Source organism: Lithobates pipiens, unplaced genomic scaffold, assembly GCF_037356315.1.
Source record: "Lithobates pipiens isolate NorthernLeopardFrog02 unplaced genomic scaffold, aLitPip1_a1.2 Scaffold_30, whole genome shotgun sequence".
NCBI classification, from domain to species: Eukaryota; Metazoa; Chordata; class Amphibia; order Anura; family Ranidae; genus Lithobates; species Lithobates pipiens.
The window spans coordinates 158,473,788-158,500,127 of NW_027507791.1; the positions used below are offsets into that span (position 1 = coordinate 158,473,788).

The following is a 26,340-nucleotide window of genomic DNA, read 5'->3' on the forward strand; positions in this document are numbered from 1 at the left end:
TAGTTTCTCGTTTTCTCTTTTTAATAAATTTGCAAAGATTTCAACTTTTCACATTGTCATTATGGGGTATTAACTAAAATGAAAAGTTGGGCTATAAGTTCCTGTAAAGAAAAAAACGTATACAGTTGACCCATATAGTATATACCAAAATTAATTTAGAGTAGTAGCAAAAGCTACTACAATTAAGTGATTAAGTGAAACAAGCAATTCAATTTGGTGCAATGATAAACCAAAAAATGTATATAAAAAACACCAATGTCCAAATTGAAATATATAATCCGCATTCCAAAAGAGGTTAAACAGTCCAGATCAGTCTCTCAGAACCTTCCAAAGTGATATTACACACGTCACCCAAAAAGGCCTTAGTATAGTGAAAGGATCCTCCACCAAACAAAAGTACTGCCGCTTACCAGCTATTCAGATCCCTTGTTTATAGGGATCTAATCATGCCTGTGGCTTTTCCCCTGCCAGGGTCTCCGTGTCAGATTGACAAGATCACTATCCTCTGCTTCACTTAGGAAGGTAATGGAGTCCTCCAATATATACACCTTGTGGTCTATTGCTCATTTCCCATATAATAAAACAGAAGAACCGCCATAGTGTAATACTGTAAACTTCTTTAATAAATATAAAACAGTATCACACTTACATTTCTCCCGTATATAAAAAGCGTGTAGTTTAAAATGTTTTAGACGGCTGGCTATTCAATCGCTGCCCGTCGCTTCCGGGACCGCTCCTCCCTACGCAGTTTCGTCAAAAATGACGTCTTCCGGGGGCAGTTTCACGATCACTTAATTGTAGTAGCTTTTGCTACTGCTCATCTAAATTAATTTTGGTATATACTATATGGGTTAACTGTATAAGTTTAACGTAACAAAATGCTTTCCAGATGAGGTGTGTGTGTGTGTGTGTGTGTGTGTGTGTGTGTAAGAAGGCCAGTATGGTGGCCTGAATTTACAGGAGTCTGGGAGGTATTTAAGCAGCCCACTCATCTGTAGTCTTTGTCGGTTCCTGTGCGTGATTCGTTACATCACTAGGCCGATTCTCTTCAAACTCATTTGATGTTCGTGAGTTGCGCGTTGGAACTTCCAGAGGCTTTCGGTGATCCGTTTGTTTTTTTTCAAAGATTGGGTCTTGCTCAACTGTCGCAGGTAGGATTCATATATATCATTTCACGCATCATTATTTCCCAGGTACACCATATCACCGAAACCCCGCTACCGAACTCACGAGTCATTCGTAATTACATAGTTATGTTGAAAAAAAAATAGGATTTTTACGTCATACTTACCTGTAAAATCCTTTTCTTTGAGTACATCATGGGACACAGTCAGGCTAATATTTATTACCTGCTGGGTTATACTCCATCATTAGGTGAATGGACACTGGTAGACCAAAGGTCTTCAGACAGGAAGTGATCCCCCATATAATCCCTATCATACAGGAAGTACTTTAGTTTTGAAGCAAGCACTAAATCCTCAAAAAAGAGGGGAGAGATCGCTGTGTCCCATGATGTACTCAAAGAAAAGGATTTTACAGGTAAGTATGATAGAAAAATACCATTTTCTTTTTAATACATCATGGAACACAGACAGACTAATATTCATTATCTGCTGGGACATCCTAGAGCAGGCATGTCCAAAGTCCGGCCCGCGGGCCAATCGCGGCCCGCGGCCCGGTTTTGAACGGCCCGCCTGGTTATTTGGACATAATATCTTTTGTGGCCCCCGACGATCTCATAGCGTCGGGCCACAAAAGATATATATGCTTCGGAAGGTACAGGGAGGACAGGACCGAGCGCCGTACACAGGAGAATTTCCTGTTTACGGGCGGCCTCTGTAATAGGAAGTTCTTCTCCTGCACTGCCATTGGACGATTGTTCTGTCCATCAAAGGAGGCAGGACTTTCTAATAAAGAAGCCGCTGTGTAGACAGGAGATTCTCCTTTGGCACTCGTCAGTGCATTCCTGGCAATGGTGCTGAATTCCTGGCAATGGTGCTGAATTCCTGGCAATGGTGCCGCGTTCTCCTGGCAATGGTGCCGCGTTCTCCTGGCAATGGTGCCGCGTTCTCCTGGCAATGGTGCCGCGTTCTCCTGGCAATGGTGCCGCATTCCTTGCAATGTTGCTGCATTCCTGGCAGTGGTGCTGCGTTCCTGGCAATGGTGAGGCATTCCTGGCAATGTTGCTGCATTCCTGGCAATGTTGCTGCATTCCTGGCAATGGTGCTGCGTTCCTGGCTGTGGTGGGTGTGTTCCTGGCAATGGTGGGTCTGCAGATGTGCACTGATTAGGCTGCATTGGTGGGCACTGACCATTATTTTGCTTCACAGTTCTTTATTTAAACATTTTTTTTTCCCTAAAACTTCCCTCTTAAAGTGAAGGTGTGTGTTATACGCCAATTAATACAGTATGTACAAATACGTCCCATCTCATCTCTTCCCACACACAGCCACAAAGGCAAGAGAATTCTTGTTGGGCAGGGTATTGGCGCTCGAACGAACACACTTAGACTGAATTTTAACGGTTCAAAGAATGTCAGGCAAAATGGTCGGCCCTCACGCATGTTCACTTCATCAAATCCGGCCCTCTTTGAAAAAAGTTTGGACACCCCTGTCCTAGAGCAATAGCCTTGAGAGGAGGGAGACACCCTAGTAAATAGCCATCTGAACATACGACAGCCTGCAGTAAACAGCACCTGAAAGCTGAACCCTTGGCTGCTTGAACATCCACTTGATAAAATTTTGTGAAAGTATGCACTGAAGACCAGGTAGCAGCCTCACAAATCTGAGCCACAGATACCTGATGACAAAAAGCCCAGGAGGTTCCTACACCCCTGGTATAATGAGCTCTCACACTAAAGGGAGGAGCTTTAGGTTTCAGACCGAAGGTCTGAATGATCAATTGATGGACCCAATTGGCAATGGAAGCTTTGGAAGCTGCCTGCCCCTTTTTGGGTCCTTTTGGTAAAACAAAAGTCTGATCCTTGGATCTCCACAGATCTAGACAAATAAACCTAGACTGCCTGGACAACGTCCAAGAAAGTCAGTCGTCTCTCTTCCACCGGACTAGGCCGAGAGAAAAAGAAGGCGGCAAAATAACGCCCTGAGTTATATGAAGGCTGACACCACTCTTGGCAAAAAGGATGGAACAGGTCATAACCCGACTGTCATAGTGAAGGATCAAGTACGGTTCCCTGCATGAAAGGGCCGCTAACTCCGACACCCTTCTAGCCAAAGTGATAGCCATTAGGAAGGCTAGCTTGCGTGACAGCAAATCTAATAGAATTTCCTTAATAGGTTCAAATGATTGCTTCTGTAACACAGACAGCACCAAGTTCAAGTCCCAAGGACACATAGGTGACCTAATGGGGGGGAAGCAAGCGAGTTTCCCTTTGCATAAAGGTTCGGATCAGTGAATGGGAGGCTAAAGGCCTTTGGAAGAATAACGATAGGACCGAAACTTGACCTCTGTACTCAAAGCCAATTTAATTTCCACAGCTGACTGTAGAAAAGAGAAAATTCTCCCAGTCCCATATTCAGAGGATGCCATTTTATGGCTTCACATAAAGCAATATAATTCTTCCAGACCTTATGATAAATCTTCCTCGTGATAGTTTTTCTAGCATTCACTAAAGTAGACACCACTGGTCCCGAGATGCCACGGTCCTTTAACACCCTGGCTTCAATAGTCATGCCGTCAAATTTAGAGACTGTAAATTGTTCAGGATTTCCAATCTGCAGGGTCCAGCGGCCACGTTAGAGGCAAAACCTTGCAGGATCTTGAGCCTTCTTTGCGAGGCTCGGGTGCCACTTATCCAAACATAAAAGCCTGTGTCAAATGGATCTGATCGGTCAATCCCTCGATTCATTTTTGGAAACGTTTGTGGGACTAGAGACCTGGAGCTCAGAGAGCTCAAACAAACCGTGCCATCCACCTTGTAGACACTGGTAAAAAATACTAAAGTACTTCCTGTTTGGGAGGCGTTCTATAGGGGATCACTTCCTGTGTGAAGACCTTTGGTCTACCAGTGTCCCTTCACCTAATGGAGTATAACTAACCCAGCAGGTGATGAATATCAGCCTGACTCCGTGTCCCATGATGTATGAAAAAGACAGACAAGTCCATCTAGATCAACCATAAAAAAAAAAAAAAAATATATCAAACAATCCCATATATCCAATCCTATACCCACAGTTGATCCAGAGGAAGGCAAAAAAATTCCTTCCTGACCTGTCCTCTGTGTTGACCGTAAAGTGAATAACACAAAGTTCACTATATGGACCCCTTATATATTTGTACATGTTGATCATATATCCCCCTTAATCTCCTCTTCTCAAGACAGAATAAATTCAGTTCCTCTAATCTTTCCTCATATCTAAGCTCCTACATGCCTCTTATCAGTTTGATTGCCCTTCTCTGCACTTTCTCCAGTTCCCTGATGTCCTTTTTGAGAACTGGTGCCAAAAACTGAACTGCCTATTTCAGATGAGGTCTTACTAATGATTTGCACAGGGGCAAAACGATATTGCTCTCTGAAATCCATACCACTCTTCATACAAGAAAGGATTCTGCCCGCTTTGGAAACCGCAGCTTGCCATTGCATGCTATTATGGAGCTTATGATCTACCAAAACCCCCAGATCCTGCTCCACTATGGATTCCCCCAGTTGGATGCCCACTAGTATGTATGATGCGTGCATATTCTTAGCCCACAAGTGCATAACTTTACATTTATCAACATTAAACCACATCTGCCACATATTCACCCAATTAGACAGCGCATTGAGGTCGGCTTGTAAATTGGAGACATCCTGTAAGAAAGTTATTCCACTGCATAGCTTGGTGTCATCTGCAAAGACTGAAATATTACTTTTAATCCCAGAACCCTATATCATTTATAAAAGGTATTAAAAAGTAAGGGTCCCAACACTAAACCTTGGGATACACCACTGATAACCTTAGACCATTCAGAGTAAGAATCATTAACCACTACTCTCTAAATTCTGTCTTTTAGACAGTTTCCTATCCATTTACAAACTGATATTTCCAAGCCTGTAGACTTTACCTTACACATAAGCTGTGTGTGGGGAACTGTGTCAAACGCTTTTGCAAAATCCAAAATTAATACATCCGCCCCTTTGTCCAAGGTTTTACTTGCCTCTTCATAAAAAGAAATCAGATTTTTTTTGACAAATTCTGTCTTTCGTGAACCCATGCGGTCTGTAGCTTAAAATATTTTTACAGCAAGAACTCATCTATGTGGTCTTTAATTAAGCTCTCCAGTATCTTCCCGACAATAGAAGTTAAACTTACAGGTCTATAGTTACTTGGTAAAGACTTTGTTCCCTTCTTGAATATAGGCACCACATTGGCCCTACACCAATCCAGTTGTACCATTCCCATCATTAACGAGTCCCTAAAAATTTGATACAATGGCTTTGAAACGACAGAGCTCAATTCTTTTAGGATCCGCGGGTGGATGCCATCTGGTCCAGGTGCTTTATGGACCTTTATTCTGTCTAAATATTTCTGGACCATCTTACTTCTGGGCCATTATGGATCATTTGGGGCTGTGTCACTACCACCCTCATTATGGACATGAGCTCCCCCATGCGCCTTTGTATACACAAAACTGAAGAATGTATTTAATAAATTTGCCTTTTCTTTGTCCCCATTCATCAACTTTAGACTATTTTGGAAAGGGCCTACATGCTCAGACCTGACCTTTTTATTATTAATATATTTGAAGAAATGTTTGAGGTTTGTCCTATCTTTTGCAATCTGTCGTTCGTTTTGAATTTTTGCGTCCTTGAGTTCCTTTTTACATATTCTCATATTCTTTTCTTATTGTTTATAGCTTTAACTTTGGCCGTGAGCCACAAGTTTTATTTTTAGCCTTTTAAAGTGTACTGCCCATGGGAATATACTTTGCAGTGAGTTCACTTCCTTTTGAAGAATTAAATTTCTGTTCAGTGTTTATCAATGCGAATATTCCCTCCCAGTCTAAGCCCTGGAGAGCAGCCCTCATCCTTCAAAAATTTGCTCTTAAGGTTAAGTGTTTTTATCTTGCCTGTATGTGTTTTTTGCTTACAGGGCAGCCATCCCTTACTCAGTCGCAGTCCCGATCCTGACACCCTCTCTGGCAGGTATGACAGGGAAGCGTTCTATCTTCCCAGCCCACTGGTCCCAGCCAGCATCAGGAAGGACATTTTGAACAATAAGAACATCAAGCTTGCTTCCCTCCTCATTTCGGTTCACGATCTGGCAGAGAACAAATCATATGCCGGGGGGGGGGGGGGGGGGGGGGGAGACATATCAGTGGCCCTCAAGGCCAAAGACCCCAGGCACAACCGCAAACTATTACAGAGTTTGCATTGGCCTTTGGGATGGAGGGATGTCCTGTGCTCAGCCAGCCCCAGCAGGAGGGAAGAGCTGGATTTTTATCTCCGCATGGTGGTGGACCTGGGCTATAAATACAGTGGGGTTCTCATTTTATGATTACCACCATTTATTCTCAGCCAAAACGGCAGCCAGGTTCACGCAGTTCCAAGCAGGCACGGATTGGAGACTCATTGACACAGTTGTTATGCCACCACTTTGCCAGCCTACGCTCACCACTCTGCACTATCTGCGAGTCCGCCACCACACCGCTAACTGGTGCGCCAACATGGCAGTTAGACGCCCTCTAAATCTCCCCTCCACCTCCGGTACAAGTCAGGGCTTGCCCCAGGTGGACAAGTCCGGATCGCCCATTCTGTCAGTAGGGGGAGCATCCATCTGCAATAACGTTAATTTTGGACCGTGCAACTCCAGCTGATGCCGGTTGCTCCATATCTGTACCATATGTCATAGGGCACATCCGAAAACCCTATGCCAGCTCAAGCAGCAGAAAATGTCCTGACTAGGCGTCCTATGGCTTTACCTCACCTCAAACCCCACTCCCTCACTGGCTGCCTTTTCTTTATCCCAGGATTTACAGCAGGATTTTATACCAGCCTCATCACATTACCCCACACGATTCACGAGTGCAGGAATCTCCACTCAGCAGCCAATGATGGACAGGCTATAGACCATCTGTTACAGGCCGAACTGGACCAAGGCTTCGTCATTGGCCCATGTACACAGCCGTTTCACCATTGGGCTTGTCAAGGGCAGGTTTTCAAATAAACTGGTGTACGAACTGTCTGCGCCTCATTCTTCCCACATCCATAGTTTGAATTCCTTTATTCTATTCTTAATACTCCCTAAAACATGCTTCAGTCGACAAGGCAAATCAGACCATTATCAAAATAGGCACAGATGCCTGGCTCGCTAAAGCCGAAATAGACGCATTTAAGCTTTTACCCATCCAACTGTCCCTCTGGTGCTGGCATGGCATTAAATGGAAAGAGTCATATTACTTTGCCACTAAATTGACCTTTGGCTCTAAAAGCAGCCCGTGGCTCTTTGACACCTTCACACAGTCCCTCACTTGGATCCTGTTGCACCAAACCCAGTGCCAGATGGTCATTCATTATCTGGACGACATGCCTATATAGGTTAAGAGTGGTGTATGGGAATCTCAATGTGCCCATAGCAGAACACAAAGTGGAAAGCCCAGCACACTATCACCTTCTTCAGGGTCAACCTTGACACTAGCTCCATGCAGGCCAGCCTGCCCCCTGACAAACTGGCCCATATCAGGACAGTTCTTCATGACTTTACCCATGCACAGGAGTGTATTAAGAAACAGCGTCAATCTCTCTTAGGGATGCTCTACTTCGCAATAAGAATTATTCCCCGGGGACAATCCTATTTCGCACCTCTTGGTCTTCTCTCAAATACAGGACCCCGATCAAATCTTTAGTCCAGACACAGCAGTAGTAGCAGATTTGTCTATGTGAGATGAGTTCCTTACTAGTTGGAATAGCATATCCATGTTTATACCATTCAGCATCACCTCTATAACCGCAGGTAGTAACGGATGCCACAGCCACCACAGGCTTTGCTGGAGTTTCTGGCCATCATTGGTTTGCAGGGCCATGGCCTCCAGAGATACTCCTAATACCCAGTTTCATCCAGTCTTCCTTTTTGTTTGAACTATACCCAATCGTGGCAGCTGCTCAGGTCTGGGGCCATACCTGTACCCGACAATTGGTGGCCTTCGCCACCAACTATCGATATCATTAAAAGGGGCAGGTCCAAGTCGCTCCCCATTACATCCTTCCTATGCAGGCTGGTACAATTATCCCTGCATCAGTTCAATGTGCACTGTACAGGACGCCAAGGTTGGGTCCTGGACGGGTACTATGTGGCGCCTATATTCGGGATGTGGTCCCTTTAAAGGGAATGATGGTAGGCCTCGGGGGGTCACCCAAAAATGGGCGAAAAATTCCGGGGATAGTTTTCGGGAGAAGACCGATTTGCGGTCCTCTCTATATTTTAAGAGAGCTAGTTGGGACCCGGAATTCAGGAGGCTCTAAAGTGACATTTGGGTGGGAAAGAGCCTCCATCCCTGACCACAGGGGGGTTAACGGCCTCCAGGAAGACAGACAGCCTATAAGACAGGAAGTAGTAGAGAGGTGGTGGTGAGGAGGAGAAGGAGATGAACACCTGTCTGAGGAGCTGTCTGGCTGTGTTGTTGTATCTGCTGTTTGCTGATTTGGAGGCTGCAAAAAGTTCTCTGCAAGGACTCTAAAGAAACTTTTTGGTCTACAGAACTGTAGGTGCTTTTCTTTTTGTATTATTTTGTGCTGAAGATAAGCGGACTTTAATTTATGGGTTTTTTATATGCTGAAGAAAATTTTTATTTTGGATTTAATTATAAATAAATATATTTTGGTTTCACCTGATAACGGTTTATGCACTTAATCCCATGGAGCTAATATCCCCAAACTTCACAATACATTCCTGGCATATGCAACTTTGCAGCAGACGCATTAACCCGTTTTAACTTCATTTAATTTTTTCAGGAGAAACCCGGAGCTGGCCCAACGTCATCTCTTATCCCACCTGACATTGGATTAAAGCAGCACCTTAACACCACGGCCCAGCTTATCAATAAATCCTTATCCCGCAACACACTCAAGGCATACCACACAGCTTGGAACGCCTTCTGCAATTTTCTGACATCCTGCCCCTGGAGCAACGTCAGACACTAAGCACGTACTAGCTTTCATTTCATATTGCCACACACAATTGGCTCTATCACACAACACCATCAGGCTATATTTAGCTGGCATCCAACACTTCCTGGCCTTACAGGATCCTTCAAAGCCATCCCTGTTCACAGCCCAACGCGATTCGAGCCATCCTGCACGGCACTCAGAAGCAGCAGCCCATAGCCAACCCCAAACGCTTGCCCATCACGTGTACCATCTTCAGAGACATGGCGGCTATCCTCTCTCGTTCCATATTTGGCTTTCTTCCCAGCTGGGTCATTCAAGCAGGCATCTACCTAGTCTACTACGTTTTTTTGCGGCCTAGCAAGTTTACCTGTAATAGCCCTGCCAGCCGAGTGCTGTGTAGACATCACATCCTGGCTCGCTTCCAAGAATATTTCAATGTCCACCTCGCAGTATCCAAAATCCAGCAAACTGGCCCCTGGCTCGATAGCCATCTTTTCAAAACAAACATCTGGTGCCCAGTAGCGACACTCGACCACCTACTGTCGCTCCTACCCAGCCAGTCGAACTCTAGTCCACTACTACCTTTCCCGAACAACCCATCGAGTGGCTGCCAGTTCATCAAGCACATCAGGATCCTCCTGTGCAACCTAGGCCTGGACCACAGTCGGTACTCTGGTGGAAATCCGCCTGCTTTGCTTGGTACATCCCAAATCCTCAGGTAGAAATGTCACAAACATTTACCAAACTTGCTCAGTAAATAACACTAAACCAATAAAGAGCTTTTTTGGTATAACGACCAACAGACCAGGGCACACTTTCATGTTGTAAGTCTTGTGGCGCGTTTATGTGGTTCACATCCATCCCGGTTGAAGGGCTTTGTGCGTGTAATATATTTTATATATATATATATATATATATATATATATATATATATATATATAAAAAACACACACACACAAACTGTATGTCACTGGGATAGCAAAGGATATTATGGTTTATCATCTATATCAAATATGACACTGCATTATCTTTCATTGACGATACAGGCAAAAAAATAGCATTTTGTTTGCACAAATTCATTCTACTCACAAAATCTTGCTGAATATCAGTAAAGTCTTTGCCATACTTCTCCAGGGCTTCTTCAAACAGATTGGCTTCTGAAGCAGACCATTCCTCCATTTCATCTCGACAAAGCACAGGACCTCCTTGGGGTACTAATGCAGAAATGGCTTTGGAGATATCATAACAATTTTTGTGCAGTGTGTCCATAGCATGGAACTACAGCAAATAAAATACAGAAAAGTTATTAAGTGATGCTTTTTTAGCAAACAAATATTTTATGATATGTAAAAATTTAATTAAAACAAAACAAGAGGTTTTCTTGGGCAGACGTATTTATGGTGTCTTTCTCTATACAGGCATATGTACCTTGATAAATGTCCAAGCAGGCCACCATGAGTTGCATTTAGTCCCCACATGCTATTTACAACTTGTGTTTGCAAAGGCTGACTAGGAAATGCTTACCCTGTGCCCTGCTGCTGTCAAAGATGTAGCTAGCATGAGGGGGACTGAGCGACTTCCAGTGTGACACAATCTTGATTTATTGAAAATATATTTTAAACTTTAGACTGAATAGGAAGCTTTGACTTTGATTAAACATAAATTTAGAACATATTAAAATGGAATGTAAAAACTGTACATTTTGCCTTAAAGAATGAACACACACACACACGATGCATCATCTGAAGGCTAAACTTCTGGAAAATATTATATATATACACACATATTATATATATATATATATATATATATATATATATATATATATATACACACATACACACACACACACACATACATACATACATACACACACACACACCATGGACTGGATTCAAACTTAGTTTATTGCACTGTAGACAGTGCATGTGTATGAAAAATGTAAGCTATGGCAACCTTTTCAGCTTGAGGTCCACCATCCCCTTCAGGTCCACCACCACACCCCAGGGTTCCCGTTTCCAGAATAGTGCTGACATCATCTCACGTGCCCAGCTCCAGTGGCTACGCTCAGCTTTCCTGGCTCCATCCTCTAGCGGGGGCAGACGCTATATCCTAAACCACTTGGTAAACCACTTGGTACAACGCTGTCGGATTTCAGAGGTCAGTTCCAGCCATCATTGCAGCCAGCGTCTCCCTGCTCAGACGGTAGCTTTTTTGAGCTCTTTGGGACACTAGCGCCTCTCAAATTGAAAAATCTGCCACTTTACAGGCATACTATAGACACCCCCCCAGGTACGAAATTTAAAGGAATATTTCACTTTTATTGTTTCACTTTAAGCATTATTAAAATCACTGCTCCTGAAAAAAACAGCAGTTTTTAAAACTTTACATTTTTTTTGCATTGATAAATGTCCCCTGGGGCAGGACCCAGGTCCCCGAACACTTTTTATGAAAATAACTTGCATATTAACCAATCATTGAAAAAAAAAAAAGGGGGGGTCCCCCAAAGATCCATACCAGGCCCTTTGGGTCTGGTATGAATATTAAGGGGAACCCCAAACCAAAAAAAATAAAAAAAAAATAAAAAAGAAATTGCGTGGGGGTCCCCCAAATTCAATACCACGCCCTTCAGGTCTGGTATGGATATTAAGGGGAATCCTGCGCCAATTTGTTTTTAAAAAAATGTCGTTGGGGTCCCCCTGAAAATCTATACCAGACCCCTTCAGGTCTGGTTTGGAGATTTAAAAGGGAATCCCACGGCAATTATTTTTTTTTAATGGTGTGGGGGTCCCCCCAAAAATCTATACCACACCCTTATCCGAGCACGCAACATGGCAGGCCGCAGGAAAAGAGGAGGAACGAGAGAGCACCCCCCTCCTGAACCATACCAGGCCACATGCCCTTAACGTGGGGAGGGTGCTTAGTCCCCCAAAGCACTTTGTCAAGGGCAACAAAGCTAATAAAGGGTCTGGAGGATATTAGTTATGACGAAAGGTTGCGAACACTTAACTCATTCTCTCTGGAGAAGAGACGCTTGAGAGGGAATATGATTTCAATTTACAAATACCATACTGGTGACCCCACACTAGGGATACAACTTTTTTGTGGAAGAGAGTTTAACAAGACTTGTGGCCACTCATTAAAATTGGAAGAAAAGAGGTTTAACCTCAAAATACGTAGAGGGTTCTTTACTTTAAGAGTGGCAGGGATGTGGAATTCCCTTCCACAGGCGGTGGTCTCAGCAGGGAGCATCGATAGTTTCAAGAAACTATAAGATAAGCACCTGAACGACCACAACATACAGGGATATACAAGGTAATACTGACATATAATCACACACATAGGTTGGACTTGATGGACGTGTGTCTTTTTTTGACCTCACCTATGTACCTACGTATGTAACTTATGCCAATGATGTATTATGCAAACATTTCTAAAAAAATAATTTCACTTTGTCATTATGGAGGTACTGAGTGTAGATTAACCACCTCGCGCCCGCCCTATAGCCGATTTACAGCCTTAGAGCAGGCGCTTTCCTGCAATTGGCCGTCCCTGGCCAATTGGGACAGGCAAACACAGATCGCTGTAAACGGCCAATCACAGCAGCCGTTTACAGCGTGATCGGCGTGTCCGATGGGAGATGATCTCATATGTAAACATATGAGATCATCTCTCAGCAGCCGTCAGTGCACAGAGAAAAAAAAAAAAAGTGTAAAAAAAAAGTGCCATCCTCCCCCAGTGCCATCCCGCCCCAGTGCCATCCCGCCCCAGTGCCATCCCGCCCCAGTGCCATCCCGCCCCAGTGCCATCCCGCCCCAGTGCCATCCACCCCACCCCAGTGCCACCTGCCGCCAGTGCTATCTGTCCCCAGTGCCACCTGTTGTCAGTGCCATTTGTCCCCAGTGCCATCTGTCATCAGTGCCACGTGTCATTAGTGCCACATAGTGCTATCTGTCATCAGTGCCACGTATTAGTGCCATCTGTCATCAGTGCCACGTATCAGTGCCATTTGTCATCAGTGCCTACTGTCAGTGTCACGTGCCATCTGTTGTCAGTGTCACGTGTCATCAATGCCACTTATCAGTGCCATCTGTCATCAGTGTCACGCGTCATCGGTGCCCCGTATTAGTGCCATCTGTCATCGGTGGCACGTATTAGTGCCACGTGTCATCAGTGCTACGTATTAGTGTCATCTGTCATCAGTGCCACATATTAGTGCCATCTGTCATCAGTGCCACGTATAAGTGTCATCATTGCCACGTATCAGTGCCATCTGTCAGTGTCACGTGTCATTGTCCTGGTATTTCAAAAGTGTAATAAGTAGTCAACAAGTTAGATGTGTAATTTATGCTCCTAGAACACGTGATGGCACTCCCTGCATGTTGGGCCTCTCTATGTGGCCAGGCTGTGAAAAAGTCACACACATGTGGTATTGTAATACTCAGGAGGAGTAGCAGAATTTTTTTGGGGGTGTCATTTGTGGTATACACATGCCATGTGAGAGAAATAACCTATTACAATGACAATTTTGTGGAGAAAAAAAAATGAAAAATCTTAATTTTGCAAAAAATTGTGGGAAAAAAATGACAACCTGAAAAAGCTCACTATGCCTCTTACTAAATACCTTGGAATGTCTATTTTCCAAAAAGGGGTCATTTGGGGGGTATTTGTACTTTCCTGACTTGTTCGGGTCACAAGAAGCGAGATAGGCCACCAGTACATCAGATGTGATCAATTTTGTGCGATTCGCACCACAGCTTGTAGACTCTCTAACTTTCACAAAGACCAAATAATATCCACTAATTTGGGTTATTTTTACCAAAGATATGTAGCAGTATAAATTGTGGCCAAAATTTATGAAGAAAAATTAATAATTTGCATAATTCTGTCACAGAAACAAAGAAATATGCGTTTTTTTTTCAAAATTTTCGGTCTTTTTTCATTTATAGCGCAAAAAATAAAAACCCCAGAGGTGATCAAATACCACCAAAAGAAAGCTCTATTTGTGGGAAAAAAGGGACCCAAAATTCATTTGGGTACAGTGTTGCATGACTGAGTAATTGTCATTCAAAGTGTGAGAGCACCAAAAGCTGAAAATTGGTCTGGTCAGGAAGGGTGTTTAAGTGCCCAGTAAGCAAGTGGTTAATGAGAAAAAAAATGTAAACTGTAGTATCAGGCTGAAACATAACAAAATTATACAAAGTGAAGGGGTTCTGAATACTTTATGAATACACTGTAAAAAAAAAAAAAAAAAAAAAAAAAAAAAAAAGGGCATACGCTGGAATAGAAATATACAGAAAGTCATAAAATTTGAAATACATTTGTTACCCCCAACTTCTTACAAGGTGATAAGTGTCGGACCTTATATCAAAGCATTGCTAACAAACCATTAAGCCATATTACCCAACTCCTTGTACTCTTATTCCATTCAAAGGCCTTAGAAAACAAACAGACCACACTGTCTTCAAGAAAAATTATACAAACCAGTCAAACTGCCACCTGCCAAACTTTACGTACAAACTGGAATCGGCTGATACTGGCACATTCACTTTGTAACATTTGATTAATGTTTGAACAAGCATCCAAGTGGCCAGCTTACGAATCTGTAAATCTGATGCCTGATGGCAGAAATCCCACTATGCATTTACCTCCCTGGCCAACTGTGCTACGTACAATAGTTTACCTGAGCAACAGGAGCCCACGGCAGTTGATGCTGCAAGGTTCTTATGTGGGCTCTCTACAACCATGAAGTGGGAGTCTATTCAATTCAAGACACTAACTGCCCTTACTAGACCCTAGCAGTATAGGGACACTTCATTACAGTGGACAGGTTTATGAAACAGTAATTTGTTACATAATGTCTTCATTCAGAAGAAAATCTGATACCACGCTTAACAAAAAAGGAGAGAGTCTAGGATGCCAGGTGACTATCCTTATGAAGTTCCAAATATGGAGGTCTATCATCTTAAGTGATGGACACTTTCTCAGACAGTGTCAGCAGCAGGATATCCCAGATGTTCCAAGGACATTTTTTTCAAAACCAACAATATCAGAGTAAAAAGGTTAGTTCACATTTTCTTACTTAAAAAAAAACTCCCTATGCATTAGTGCCCTATAATACAGCACATTTGCATGCTCTGCTCTGTTTCAAAAAGAAGACACACCATAGACACGATTCTACGATCCGTCAAAAATTTAGAGACTGTTTCTAAATTTAAAAACTGTAAATTGGGGTGGAATATAGGATCTTGAGACAGTAGATCAGGGTGGTGCGGAAGCATCCATGGCTCACAATCTCCGGGAACCAAGGCTTTCTGGGCCAGGCTGACTGGAACATCTTCTCTCCAAATCCTGCACAACAAAATGTGGAAGGAGAGGGATCGGGGGGAAAGCATAAACCAAAAGAACGGGCTCCATGGAACTACCAGAGAATCTGCTTAGATTGCCTGGGGATCCCTTGTTAGGGACACAAACTGATGTAACTTGTTGTTGAACCTGGATGACAATAGATCGACATCTGGTCGTCCCCATCGCTGGCAAATTTTCCCAAACACGTTCGGCAGTGTGGAGATCATTCCCCTGGGCAGATCTGTGTAACAAAGTTCGGGTACCATCCATTTTAGTGCATCACCATTAGGATGGATCCGATTATATAGCCCTTTAAATCCTTCAGGATCCGTTCCAGGACCACCTTCTTAGCTAGTTCATGGAGAGCTTCTCCAAACTGTGACCATCACCTTACAAGACACTGACGAAAAAAACTGAGGTACTTCCTTGTAGGAGGGGATATATGGGGGAGGACTTCCTGTCCTTATGGTTTGTTAAGGAATTAAGGAACTTTCCTTAGTACATCTTTGCAACAGTCAGCACAGAGCTGATCCTTGGTGTGTGCTGACTGTTGCAAAGATGTACTAAGGAAAGTTCCTTAATTCCTTAACACCAGCCTCACCTACTCATCAGGAAGTGAGTGGACTACAACCTCTGCAACAATCCTTCATCAGCGCACCAACGCTTGCTGTGTGATACCTACGGGCCTGACTGCCCTTTGTGGGCTCATAGTTCCGGTGAGTGGGGAGCTAAGGGGGTGAGCACAGAAGTCACCTGAAATTTGTTCCGGGCACCAGTCACTTTCACCTACTGCACTTTTTTGAAAAATTTGTGGACTATTAACAATTAATTTTTACTAGTAATATCTTTATTCACTTTGTGGACTGCACTGTATAGATTATTGTCAATGTGGGTTTATATGAACTAATTCTGAGGTCTATATGAATTTTCTATGAATTTTTTTGTTAACTATTTATCACATTTATTTATTTAATATTCCTTAATTTATTTATATACACTTTTTTTATTATCACACATCCATTTGAGGGTATATTGGACTGTGCCTCACTGTATGGTTATTGTATTTTTATTCTAGCTCCAATTAATTTCACTGTGTTAATTTTACAACACCCTTACTTATATAGTGGCTTACTATTTTATTATTTATCACTTCTGCACGCTATGCATATTATTATATGTTATGTACCTTACTAGTAATTCTCGCTGCTTACGCAGTTGTCTAGATTTGTGTATGCTTAGTTAAGTTTGGTCTACGTATAGCCATTTCTTGTGGTACCCTACTGGCTGATTTTAGGGATGGGTGCACATTACTGATGGTAGTGTTCATTTCCTTATTTTCTTATAGTAGTAGTAGTCAACTTGAGGGTTGATTTATATGCACTTCCCTTTTTTTCTCCTCCTTTTCGCATATACACTCCCTTGGATAGGATTTGATACCTATATGACACCCATTGTGGTTCTGTGATAGGCTAATGGTGGACGTGTACCTTTACCTTATGTACACACCCCATTGGAGCAAATTTACAGTGGCGCCGAACCCCTTATATAAATAAAAACCTCTTTTTTGTGCTAATACATGGTCTGTGTCTAGGGTGGCATCACAGAGAGGTTAGTAGCCTAAAAAATATTACCCATCATATGCTGGGGAGAGCCTTCAGAAACAAATTCCTGATGTGGAATTTTAGCCTATTCCATCATAGACTGAGAAAGCGGGTGCAAGAAAATGCTGGCCGGACAGGGCCAACCAATTAGCAAACTGGTCTAGAGGGGGACTCTTGTTGAATCTTTAAAAGGAAGTAGAATCTGTATCTGGGATAACCAACACCCTGGTAAGTTGACACACCTTTGGATCTACTGGAGGTGGAGTAAAGTACTGAATTTCAGTCAAGAAGTGAAAGCATAAGCAGGAAAACTAACTTGTCTCTGATTCTGGTTTCTCCTGCTATAAATATGCACCTTGCACTGCAGCACACCTGACTGTCCTTTCTCTCTTCACTATCTGACTTCAAGAGGCTGAGCAAAACTTGGGGACTTACACAGCTTGCATTTGAAAAGCAAACACAGTTAAGTATTATTGAGAACACAACTGCATTTATTTGTACTGTTTTTATCTGCCTAGAGTTTAGCTTTAACTCAATCCTTAAAGCTTAACTTTACCCACAACAGTTTGATAAAAATTTATGAATTTAACAAAAGAACATACATTTCACATTAACCATTTAAGCCCCGGACCATTTGGCTGGCCAAAGACCAGAGCATTTTTTGCGATTCGGCACTGCGTTGTTTTAACTGACAATTGCACGGTCGTGCGACGTGGCTCCCAAACAAAATTGGCATCCTTTTTTTTCCCACAAATAGAGCTTTCTTTTGGTAGTATTTGATCACCTCTGCGGTTTTTAATTTTTGCTATAATAAATATCCCCCAAAAAATATATAAAACAAAATTTTTCTCTTCAGTTTAGGCTGATACGTAGTCTTCTACATATTTTTGGTAAAAATAATCGCAATAAGCGTTTATTGATTGGTTTGCGCAAAAGTTATAGCATCTACAAAATAGGGGATCATTTTATGGCATTTTTTTTTATTATTATTTTTTTTACTAGTAATGGCAGCGATCAGCGTTTTTTCTTTTTTTTTTTTTATCGGGGCTGCAACATTATGGTAGACACATTGGACACTTTTTGCGTGATTATGGGACCATTCACATTTATACAGCGATCAGGGGTGTTAAGGGTGTCCTACTGAGTGATTCTAACTGTGGGGGGAGGGGCTGATCACCGCTCTTGATCACAGGGAGCTGTGATCAGTGTCATTAGGCAGAAAAGGGAAATGCTTGTTTACATTAGCATTTCCCTGTTTTTCCTCTCCGTGAGTCCGCAGGACCCGCGATCATGCTAACAGAGCTTCCGGCGGGTGGGAGAGCACCTGCAAGCCACCTCTTAAAAGGGCAACGTACAGGTACGTTAATCTGCCTGTACATGCCCTTCTGCCGCAGTATATCTGCATAAGGTGGTCGGGAATTTGTTAATTATGCTACCACTACATTTAAATTCAATAATGTAATTATGCTACCAAAATGAGTGTGTGCTTTAAATTGCCTCCAGCATTGCTCCAGTTTCTTCTTGCTGAAGGCCACTGCTTTGTTGAAGCCCAGAGCAGTCACTTCCTTATTAGAATCTCTCCCCCTTTGGATCAATATATTTTCTACTTGTCTATTTTTAAATAATGATATAACTGAATAACCATTATATGTTAATTTTGATGTAATTGAAACCTCTTATTGTACTAAAATTTAACCTCAATAAAAAAGTCTGAAAAAAAAAAAAAAAAAACCCTCCCCCTCTTCTTGGTCTCAAACTATATGTCCCTTTCTGTAAATAACGTATGTACATTTTCAACATTGATTGTATGTCTTTGCTAAGGCAGGCCATACACGAGTCATTTTCTTCATTCAACCATAAAATGAATCTTTTCACCCATCCACACACTATGTGGATGGGGAATCCCTTCCGCTGAGCTATTCTGACAGTGGGAAGAGTTTCCTGCAGTCAGAATACACTCATCAGTGCTATAGTCAGCAGTACTGACTGAGCAAAAAATGTTCAACTAGCTGGTTGTACAGAAATCCAAAATATATGAAAAAAGCTAAGGGGGTACCTCATCCTAAATAAAATAAGCAAAAAAAGGGGGGAAGAAGGAGAGAACAACTATACCGGTACCTCAAGATAACAATTTGTAATATATTTTTACATATACATACGTATAGCCCAAGTCAGGCCAGCCTAGAGTACAGGCCTCCTTTCTAGGCTGGCCTGACTTAGGCTATACGTATGTTCTATAGTCATATTTACATGGTCCTGAGAAAGCCATGGGCGAAACGCGTCAACCAGTATCTATGATTTTGACTACAAAAAGTATATTAGAATATGTGTTTTTTTAATGAATTTTATATTTGTATAGTGTGGACTTTGTATTCAACAATGAATCTCATAGCAGTCAGCTGATCAGCCTCCAGTGGCTCTGATTTTAGGCACGTTACCAAGAACACAGCGCAACTTAGCATATGCAGAGCAGGCTGAAACAGTGAATTACTGGATTTTAACCACTTGCCGACCAGCCCACGCACATTTACGTCGGGAAAGTGTTTTGTTCCCACAAAACGATGTACCCGAACGTCAGTGCCTTTAAGAGCCATAGAAGGGAAGGGGCCCCCGCTGCATGGTGGGGGGCCCAAAGCACATGGCCAAGGGGCGCGATCCCCGCCACAATCGTGGGCATTAGAGCCAGAACATGGATTTGTGTATGTAAAACACACAAACCCTCGTTCTGACAGGAGAGAAGAGACAGATCTGCTGTTCGTAGTAATTACGAACAATGATATGTCTCCTCCCCAGTCACCCCCCCCCCCCCAAATTAGAAACTCACACAAGGGAACACATTCAATACCTTGATAACCCCCTAGTGTTAACCCCTTCCCCGCAACTGACACTTGCACAGTAATCTGTGCATTTTTATAGCTCTGATCTCTGTATAAAATGTCAATGATCCCAAAAAGTGTCAACTGTCTGATATGTCCGCTGCAATGTCGCAGATCCGCTAAATTTGCAAACCAATCAATATATGCCTATTGTGATTTTTTTTTTACCATAAATATGTAGAATACATATTGGCCTAAACTGATGCAGAAATATGTTTTTTTTTTTAAAAAACATTGTTGGGGATATTTATTACAGCAAAAAGTAAAAAATTTCATAATTGGCGCACTTTTTTGTTAATATCACAAAAAATATAAACCGCAGAGGTGATCAAATAACATCAAAAGAAAGCTCTATTTGTGGGGGAAAAAAAGGACACCAATTTTGCTTGGGTACAATGTCACACGACCATGCAATTGTCAGCTAAAGAAACGCAGTGCCATATAGCTAAAAATGGCCCGGTCATTAAGGGGGAAAATCTTCAGGGGCTGAAGTGGTTAAACAGTATAGACCACATATGTCAAACACAAAGCCTGCCAGGCCTCGGCATGTGGCTCTTGCACCTAGTCGTGCACTGGCATGGCATAACTCCATTCCTCCACCTCCGGCTCGCACCCTTCCGCTTCCACTCCCTTCTGTGTTCACAAGGAACAGCTTTGCTCTCAGCAGCTCCTGAATGTCACAGCAGGTACAGATCTCCATAATTTGAGGGAAACATATGTTGCCACCCAATGCTCCTTGCTGTAAAGGCCAGTTATAGGTGCGGGCAGTGACTTACCTTTTTATACTGTTGATATACTGGTCAGGTAACACACTTTTGCAGCCATTGTGCTACGTGCTGGGTGTTCAGTGTGTCCTTGTGCCTTTAAGAAGGGATGGGCTCCCTTCAGTCCATCTGCCCTCTATCCATCAGAATGCATGTGCTTTCATTCTGGGGCCACAGATACCCGGGTGCCTTGGCAGGGCCTGTAGCTTACGCATGTATTTGTAAATGTGTGCCAACCAAACCTATTTTTAACGCATACTGTTGGACAGGTTAATTTGGTTGCTTGCAGGCTGGTCAGGAATTGAGCTTGGAATTTTTCTTGGCCTTTTTCTAACATATTGCCTCCAATGCTCCTTGCTGTAAAGGCCAGTGGCTTACCTTTTTGTACACATGGCTGTACTAGAGCAAGGCCAGGTAGGAAAAAGAGGTGCAAGGAAACTTTGGAGGGGGAGGGGATGACGAGGCAGAGAGTTGGGGGTTGCACACCCTGCACTCTGTACACAGTACATCCCCCAAACCCTGCACTCTGTACACAGCGCAACCCCCCCCCCCAAAACCAGGGCCGTCTTTAAGGCAGGGCAAAAGGGGCAGTTGCCCTGGGCCCTGTCATTGTTGTGGGGCCCAAAGTAGCTGCCTCATACTTGCCAACTATACCAGTTTAAATTTCCTTGTCCCTTGAAGTTTTAGCCCTGTTGTTGTACAGATGGCTCACCTGCAGACCCTGTGTTTACATGTAAATAACTGGCATTCATATGTAAATAGCAGCGCCATTAGGGCCGGTTCACACTGCGGGCGATGCGAGGCGACACGACTTGCCTCGCCGCGATCTGACAAGTCGCCCCCGTTCTGTACAATGGAACCGTTCTGAGAGGAGCGACTCGAGTCGCTCCGACTCAGAAAAAAGGTTCCTGTACTACTTTTGGGCGACCTCGGGGCGACTTGCATTGACTTCTATACAGAAGTCATTTGCAAGTCGCCGCTGAGGTCGCGGCAGGTCGCGGCGAGGCAAGTCGGTGTCTCCTCGCATCGCCCGCAGTGTGAACCGGCCCTTACTAAGCAAATAGCTGTGGCCAGCTGCATTGATATGTAAATAAAGGTGGCATTCATATGTATATCATGCTTCCCTGCAGTGAGAAGATGATATGCTGTAACCTCTAGCAATCAGTGAGCAATATTACTGTAAAGTAATCTCTAGCAACTAATTAACAAGCAGAAATCATTTGCTGTAACCTCTAGCAACTAATCAGTGAGCCGTAATGTGTGCTGTAACTTCTAGCAACTAATCAGTGAGCCGTAATGTGTGCTGTAACTTCTAGCAACCAGTCAGTAAGCAGTAATGATATGCTATAACCTCTGGCAACCAATCACAATTGCTGCCTGATCTGATACAGTAAACTGATTTCAAGTCCAGCTTCTATTTATTGTATGTTTTAGAGCAGGTGGAGAGTGAAATTGCACGTGAGGGGGCCCCCCAAAAAAAATTTGCCCGGGGTCCAATCCATATTAAAGATGGCCCTGCCCAAAACCCTGCACTCTGTACACAACGCACTCCTCCCCCAAACCCTGCACTCTGTACACACCACACACCACACACCTAAACCCTGCACCCTGTACACACCACACCCTGCATGTAACATACTCCTGAACATGTCCACCATTTAATATGGACTTACAGACGCTTATTAAACCACAAGCTGCATACCACACCACTACCAAAGTTACCCAGCACACTTACCAACTAGCCTGCATACAAACCAAATTGACCCCGTTTAACATAAAGCGTTTTTTGTTGCACACATTTGCAAAATATGTGCACAGAATTTGCATAATTTTAGTTTGTTTCAAAAATAGGCTGCTTACAGTTAGAAAGTCTTGATCTTAGCAAAGCTGGGACAACAGTCCTACCTCTGCAGAACCCCAACCAAACTGGGCTTCCACAGCACATGCAGGAGTATAGCCACTACATGGGGCTGTGGCCTTTGCTTAATATTTAACCTTCTAGCGGTGGTAACTATACCCTTAAGTAGATGATTCGATCCTTATGTACCTCATTCAATGGTGGGAGTCAGACACATTAACATTTTTAAATACGGGTCAAAAGAGCCTGTACTTTTACTACAAAAATAATTCTGTAAAAGTATTTAATGGCAGTAGGAGCTGCACTTGATAGTTTTACTGACAAAGGCTTTTGTCTTTATAGTTAAAGGCCTAAGCTTGTCCTCTATACCTCCATGCTGTTGGACTGTCTCCATGGCAGCAACAACAGTTTTAATTTCAGTCTTTCTGGCTCTGTTGCCATTCAGCATTAAAGACTATTAAAGTGAAAAACGCTTCTACAACATCTTTACAGTTAACAACTGCAAAGTAGCTTGATGCAGAACAACAGGTTAAAAATGAATAGCCCATCCAGATTTCCCCTACAACACTTTCTTTTGCTAGATCTTTTCATTTTGAGAACTCTAATGCATCATTCAACCTGGACCATCCTGAGACTGTTTCAACATGCTTTTTGGGAGCGCATGAACTAAATAGTCCCTTGTTTTCCTCTCACACTACAGTTCTGCTGTACAGGTACTACAAGAGGTGGATACCAGGGAACATTTAGTTACTTATTGCTGTTTGTATAAAATATACAGCATCTCACAAACGTGAGTACACCCTTCACATTTTTGTAAATATTTTAATATATCTTTTCATGTGACACCACTGAAGAAATTACGCTTTGCTACAATGTAAAGTAGTGAGTGTATAGCTTGTATAACAGTGTAAATTTGCTCTCCCCTCCAAAATAACGCAACACACGGCCATTAATGTCTAAACCGCTGGCAACAAAAGGAAGTACACCCTTGAAAATGTCCAAATTGGGCCTAATTAGACAACAATCTCTTACCATTACCATTTTCGGGTGATAAATTGAACAGTGCTCTGTGAGATGTTCAAAGTTTGGGATATTTATAACCTACCCTTGCTTTAAACTTCTCCACTTTATCCCTGACCTGTCTAGTGTGTTCCTTGGCCTTCATTATGCTGTTTGTTCACTAAGGTTCTCCAACAAACCTCTGAGGACGTAACAGAACAGCTGTATTTATACTGAGATTAAATTACACACAGGTGGACTCTATTTACTAGGCAATTGGTTCCAGTAGATTTTATTTTAGGGGTATCAGAGTAAAGGGGGCTGAATACAAATGCACGCCACACTTTCCAAATATTTATTTATTAAAAAATGCTGAAAACCATAATTTTCTTTCCACTTTACAATTATTTGCAATTTGTGTTGGTCTATTACATAAAACTATTACATAAAATCCCACTAAAATGCATTGTTTGGTTGTAAACAAATTAAAAAAAATGTAAAAGGGGAATGAATACTTTAAAAGGCACTGTTCTGTGCTATAGTTGGTGTGACTAGGGGTTTTGCTAAAGAAATCTTGAGATAGCTTTTGCCTTACATTCCAGTTATAATTTAGCACACATTCATACAAAAATGTAAGTACACAAAAAAAATAAAAAAATAAAATAGAAAAAATATCTGCATTATACTTCCTTGCAAAGGGGCAAGAAAAGTTTTCTATGAATCATTTGTTGTGTATAGAATACTGAAAAAGTAGATCAATATCACTAAATACCTGCTGGCTTCCTTTTCAGGCATGACCATTGGTCTAGCTGGGAGACACCATTAACTGGTAGGGACCCAGCAGGAAGGTGAAACACTGACCTGCTTAGTATGCACAGTCATTGCTTAAGCAGCTGGCAAGGGAGCAACACATGCACGATAGTGTGTTCTCGCTGCATATTCCAAAGATCCCATCGCTAGCAACTACTCGCGAGTGAAAGGATCAAAGTGTGACACTGGCCTAAAATGTGTACAGTCAACAGCTTCCATTCTAACATTTGCTTTGTTCCATATATACATTAATTCATTTTGGAACAAGCGTAAATGCACGTACACAGCATAATAATCAAAACTATATATAGATTGACGACAATAAGACTCTTGCTTTTCCTTCTTACCAGTGTGATGTCTCTAGAGGCTGCAGCTGCACTCATATGTAGACTAGGCTGACGGACAGAGCTACTGCAGTCTAATGCACGTGCAAATGTACCTACAGAACTGAAAAAGGAGAGAAAAAAAATCTGTTAGGAATTCATAACATCCAGAACCCAAAAAGCACAGCAAAATACATTTGTTGTAAATCCTCAAAAGACATTTCCACTTTTATTAAACATGTAACGCCAGGGGTAACATGGTAGGGCATATAGAAGGAATTTTAATTTACCTGTAAATTCCATATCTAGGAGTACAGGACGCAGGAAGCTTACTCATATACCATAGTAAAACGTTCGAACCTTCTGGCAAGGAATGGAAGGAAGCATGTGCTGTACTGTACTCAGATACAAAATTCCTCTCATCTTAAATAGTGCAGTACAGGACACAGGCAACTTTTTCATACACAATGGGACAACCTCAACCAATGTATACAACTAGGCAAACATAACTGCAAGTGGGAGACTTTCTTTGGGTGCTCAATAGCAAGGCAAAGGATGGCAGAACAATGTCCTTATTGAGTTGAAACGCTGAAATCATATTTGGCAGGAAGGATGGTCTAGGGCAGGGATATGCAATTAGCGGACCTCCAGCTGTTGCAAAACTACTAGTCCCATCATGCCTCTGCCTCTGGGTGTCATGCTTGTGGCTGTCAGAGTCTTGCTATGCCTCATGGGACTTGTAGTTCTGAAACAGCTGGAGGTCCGCTAATTGCATATCCCTGGTCTAGGGTGTAACGCAACCTTGTCTTTGTGAAGTCCAAGAAAGGGCTCTTCACAGGAAAGGGCTGCCAGTTCAGAGATGCATCTTACAGGTGTGATAACTACAAGAAAGGCTATTTTATGGGCAAGAACCTTCACGAGAATATCCCCCATGGGTACAAAGGGTTTTTTGCAAGACAGGATGAATAAAGCCAAAAACTTGTCCTTTCAGGGTGCCAAGATTCTGGTAAAAAAAAAAAAAAAAACTGCTTGTAGGAATGGCAGAATAATCTCTCGGGCTGAATTGACTGCGCTCACACCAAAGCAAGGATTTCCACGTACAAAAATCAATCATCTTGTATGTAGCTTTTCTTGCATTCAGCAAGGTAGGAGTCAAACACTCTGAACCACCTCTATCCTTTAGGACCTGGGTTTCAAACAGCTATACCGTTAAAGAAAGATTGAAGCAGGGTAGAATAGAGGGCCCTGAGACAGCTGCTCTGGCCTGTCAGGGTGAGGCTCGGGGTCTTTGCAAAAAGTCTGAGTATGTCCATCAGGGTCTTCAGAGCCTGTTCAGTGCCAGAAAATAGGAGACGGGACACAGAGACATAGTAGTTACTATGTGGGTTATAGATCACCTTCAGGTGATGGACACTGGCACACCCTAAGACAAAGTGCACTCCCTATATAACTCCCCCCACTACTAGGAATACCTCAGTTTTGTAGCAAAGCAATACACGTGTATACCAAAGAAGGGAGGGACCTCTGTGTCCCGTGATGTACTTCAAATAAAAGGATTTTACAGGCAAGCGGTTTTAAAAATCCTATTTTCTTATCATACATCATGGGACACAGAGCCATAGTAGTTACTATGTGGGATGTCCCATAGCAATGGC

At 42.6% G+C, this 26,340-nt stretch overlaps 1 protein-coding gene across 13 annotated transcripts in view; it reads right to left on the reverse strand.

Annotated features, from left to right (window-relative positions):
- MTA1 (metastasis associated 1) overlaps positions 1-26,340 on the reverse strand; it is a 635,520-nt gene that overhangs the window by 406,082 nt on the left and 203,098 nt on the right. For all 13 annotated transcript variants that reach the window (XM_077465019.1, XM_077465018.1, XM_077465021.1 and 10 more), the window contains exons 8-9: positions 24,710-24,809; positions 10,196-10,384 (exon numbers count right to left, since the gene is read on the reverse strand). In XM_077465019.1, coding sequence (XP_077321145.1) covers positions 10,196-10,384; positions 24,710-24,809 — 289 coding nt within the window. The remainder of the gene's footprint in view (positions 1-10,195; positions 10,385-24,709; positions 24,810-26,340) is intronic.